Source organism: Sinocyclocheilus grahami, unplaced genomic scaffold (assembly GCF_001515645.1).
Source record: "Sinocyclocheilus grahami isolate Dianchi unplaced genomic scaffold, SAMN03320097.WGS_v1.1 scaffold191.1, whole genome shotgun sequence".
NCBI lineage: Eukaryota > Metazoa > Chordata > Actinopteri > Cypriniformes > Cyprinidae > Sinocyclocheilus > Sinocyclocheilus grahami.
Window position 1 is genome coordinate 895,359 of NW_015505370.1, and position 3,516 is coordinate 898,874.

At 40.2% G+C, this 3,516-nt stretch overlaps 1 protein-coding gene across 1 annotated transcript in view; it reads left to right on the forward strand.

Moving 5' to 3' along the window:
- LOC107594789 (Krueppel-like factor 11) overlaps positions 1-2,288 on the forward strand; it is a 9,765-nt gene extending 7,477 nt beyond the window's left edge. The window contains exon 4 of the mRNA XM_016284967.1: positions 1,615-2,288. Coding sequence (XP_016140453.1) covers positions 1,615-1,910 — 296 coding nt within the window. The 3' untranslated portion in view covers positions 1,911-2,288. The remainder of the gene's footprint in view (positions 1-1,614) is intronic.
- Positions 2,289-3,516: the final 1,228 nt, after the last annotated feature.

Sequence of the window (3,516 nt, forward strand, 5' to 3'; positions counted from 1 at the left end):
GCCGCGAGAAACGCTAGTGAAAGCTCTCTCCTCAAAGAGAGCCCTCTGAGAGCAAAGCAAGGCAGTAACAAACGCTACCAAAACGGCCGTCAGCTCCCCTTTTTTTTCGAGAGCTGACTCTGCGTGCTTGCTCTCAAGCAGACAACAAACAAACGGTGTGTATCCCCACCCGTAAAGTAACGCGGGCAGAGAAGAACACACAGCCTGAACGCTGCCTGCCCTCGCCTTAGTGTCTGGTTTTGTCTTGCTTTAGATTTCGTGACAGACAACACTAAATAAGACTCACAAACAGATATCAGACTGACACACACACAGAGCGCTTGCTGAATGACAAAAGCTGGCGCTGGTCTCACCACATGTGCTTTTATAGCTTCCTGGTCATTACGTCACCCGCCGTGACGTCTCGCCCATCTATTATCTATTAGTCTGATTACACACGAGGTTCAGAGCCCGTCACGCTGAAGGGCGTTCCCCATGCGTTTCCGACGCAGCTCGAGTTCCTGAAGAGGAAATAGCAACTTCTTGGACCAACCTTATCTAAGTTCTCATCTTGCCCACTGATCTACATTCATCTTTATATAGATCAGTGAATTTGCCATTGTGATGTCATCTAGTGACATTTAGCTACCAGTTTTAGCTACTTTCAATTGAAAGCAGTTGGCAACACTGCGTCTGTGGTGCGCCCCCATGTTAACGGATCAGAGTGGCGGTCCGGCAGTGTGCTCCAGCGGCGGTGCGTCTGCAGCGGTCATGCTGCGATCGTTTCCGCACGGAGTCTATTTCTGCTGTGCTGCACATTGCTGAAAGTGACAAGTAAAAAATAACATGGATTGGCACAGAAATTTAGTAATTACACCATAAATGCATATAATTAAAATCTACTTTTTCAGAGTCAAGTACATGGCTTTTTGGCTAGATTTAAAACAAGGAAAAGTGCACTTTTAGATAAACAAGGTATAGTAGGTATAATAGATGGCACTCGTGGTGGTAGTTAAAGTTATATTTATTGAGTTTAAACGTGAATATCACTCTTTGATTGACAAAATGCTGAAAAAGCATTTTCAGAAACAACGTTTGGATTTGAAATCAAAATAATGGATAAATGATGTGTTTGTGGTAAACAGCCGCGGGGACCAAGAGCGGACTGCAAACGCGTCCTGTGCGAAAGCAAAATGAGTCCGTGTGAACTTGGCGCAACAAATCTAGTTCAACATCTGAGGCAACGCCACAAAGAGCTCTATGACTAATGCATGGCAAAAAAAATCCCTGGACACAGGATTGTATGTGATTGATTGTAATAGATTGTCTATTCTAGAGACATTTTGTCACACCTTTACTTAGTGATTATTTTGCCTTATGTCTGTTCTAGAGACATGTTACAGCTTTTTGATAAAGCTCTAATTGGTTTTCTTTTGGAAATGTTTCAAATTCACACTGAATAGATTTATGACTGTAAAGCATGTCTGTGTGTGTCAAAATCGTGATTAAAATCAAAATCACAAAATTGATCAAAGAAATCGCGATAGGTTTTTTTGTACATATCGCACAGCCCTATAGTCTCAACCTCTAATGTCTAGGTCAAGTTGGTCATCTAACAAGCCTTCTGTCTTCCAGGAGAGAAACCTTTTAGCTGCAACTGGGAAGGATGCGATAAGAAATTTGCTAGATCTGACGAGCTCTCCCGGCATCGTCGAACACACACGGGCGAGAAGAAATTTGTCTGTCCGGTGTGCGACCGACGGTTTATGCGAAGTGACCACCTCACGAAGCATGCACGACGACACATGACCACCAAGAAGATTCCATCCTGGCAAACAGAGGTGCGGAACCTCAACAAGATCACCGCAACCAAGGCCTTGCCCATTAGCACAGCACTACCGGTCAGCATGTTGCTGCCAGCCTCGAACTGACTTTCTTTGAGACTGAAGGCTGAACTCTCACTGATGTTATGCAGGGACTCACTTTATGAGGGCAAGGCTGCTGATTCTCTCATGGGCAAAAACGTGATTACGCACTGGACTCGTCTTTGCTGCACATATTTTGCACTCTGCAAGGGAACATTTTGTTTCCTATGGTGTAAAAGATTAATGCACTCTTTTGCCAAAGTCTTTGTACTATGTTTGTCTTAAAATTTCTTCCTTTTTTATATACATTTATATGTACATATCTAATGGGAATGTATGCTAAACTTCACAAAATTAGAAAAAGGAAAATATGTACAAATGTATATGTGGATAATTAATCTACACAGTGATTATCATATAATACTTTTATTTAATACTCTTTTTTTTAATTAAACTATGAAGATTAAGTGAGTTTTTGTCATTTTTTTAAGCACTAAAGAGCTGAACGAAAAACTAATCTGTGGCAAATGTAAAATTCAGCAACTCCTATGTGGTTTTGGGATGGTGTGTTCTGGCTGTAGTTCAGTTCTGCTTCTCGCTGCTCTTGACCGTAACAGAACTTCCACTCTCACATTGCTGACACACCCATGATGCATCCACTTCCTGTCAGATTCGTGAGGTCCATGCACTAGACCTTTTGTCTCATGCATCACCACTAATCCTTATCAGCAGCAAGTTGACACAAGTCATTTTGTTCACTGCCAGCAACCCTCAGTAAAAATTTACAAAATGAATTTAAAAGAAACTCACTTGAATGAATGAATAGATCACTCATTTATTATAAAGACACATAGGCTACTAAGACATTTCAGTTTACATGTTTTAAAAGATGCCATTATTAATTCCTTCTCCCACAAGGTATAATTATATGTGTTATATAATGTATATATATATATATTTAATTAAATATGTATATTTGTAAGTTATGTATTTTATGTGTCAGTAATAAGGCCCTTAATCCAGACGAAAAGTTCTATTTATTTGCCAAACACTGCAGTTCCGATGTGGAAAAACAAGTTTTGGAAAGTACATTGTGAAATTACAAAAAAAAAATGTTGTGTGCGTTATTGCTTACCGCAGGCAGAGAATAAATCGTGTTCTTTCCAATATTATTAATGTTCCCTCAGAGATTGAGATCGGATGTATGTAATTATTGCTCAGACCACTGTTACGGTTTTTAATGGAAAATATGCAGTGGCGCACTCGACTACTGAGTTTAAACGAGGACCAATCAGATTACAAGACAAACTGTGGTTGTGGGAGGCGCGACCAATTAGCTTTCAGAACGGTGTCCCGCCTCCTGCCTTACTGACCGACTTTTCTCAATCATGAGCCTTTAATCGACTGTCCAATAATGCAGCAACAGCGACACTGTGTGGTTAATAGCTTAATGTCTTTTTTTTCTTTATCTCGAATGAGTAAAAAGGCCATTTTAAAATTAAACGCGCCATATGTTCCTCTAGAATTTCTGCTATGATAGTCCAGGTTGTTTAACTTTATTATTTTTTTTAAATATTGACAGGACAACACAGCCTACAAAACTGAACTGCTCTTCCATTTTGTCAACGTGTTTACCTTTGTCCTGTTGGACGATTAGCTTATCTATCACTCA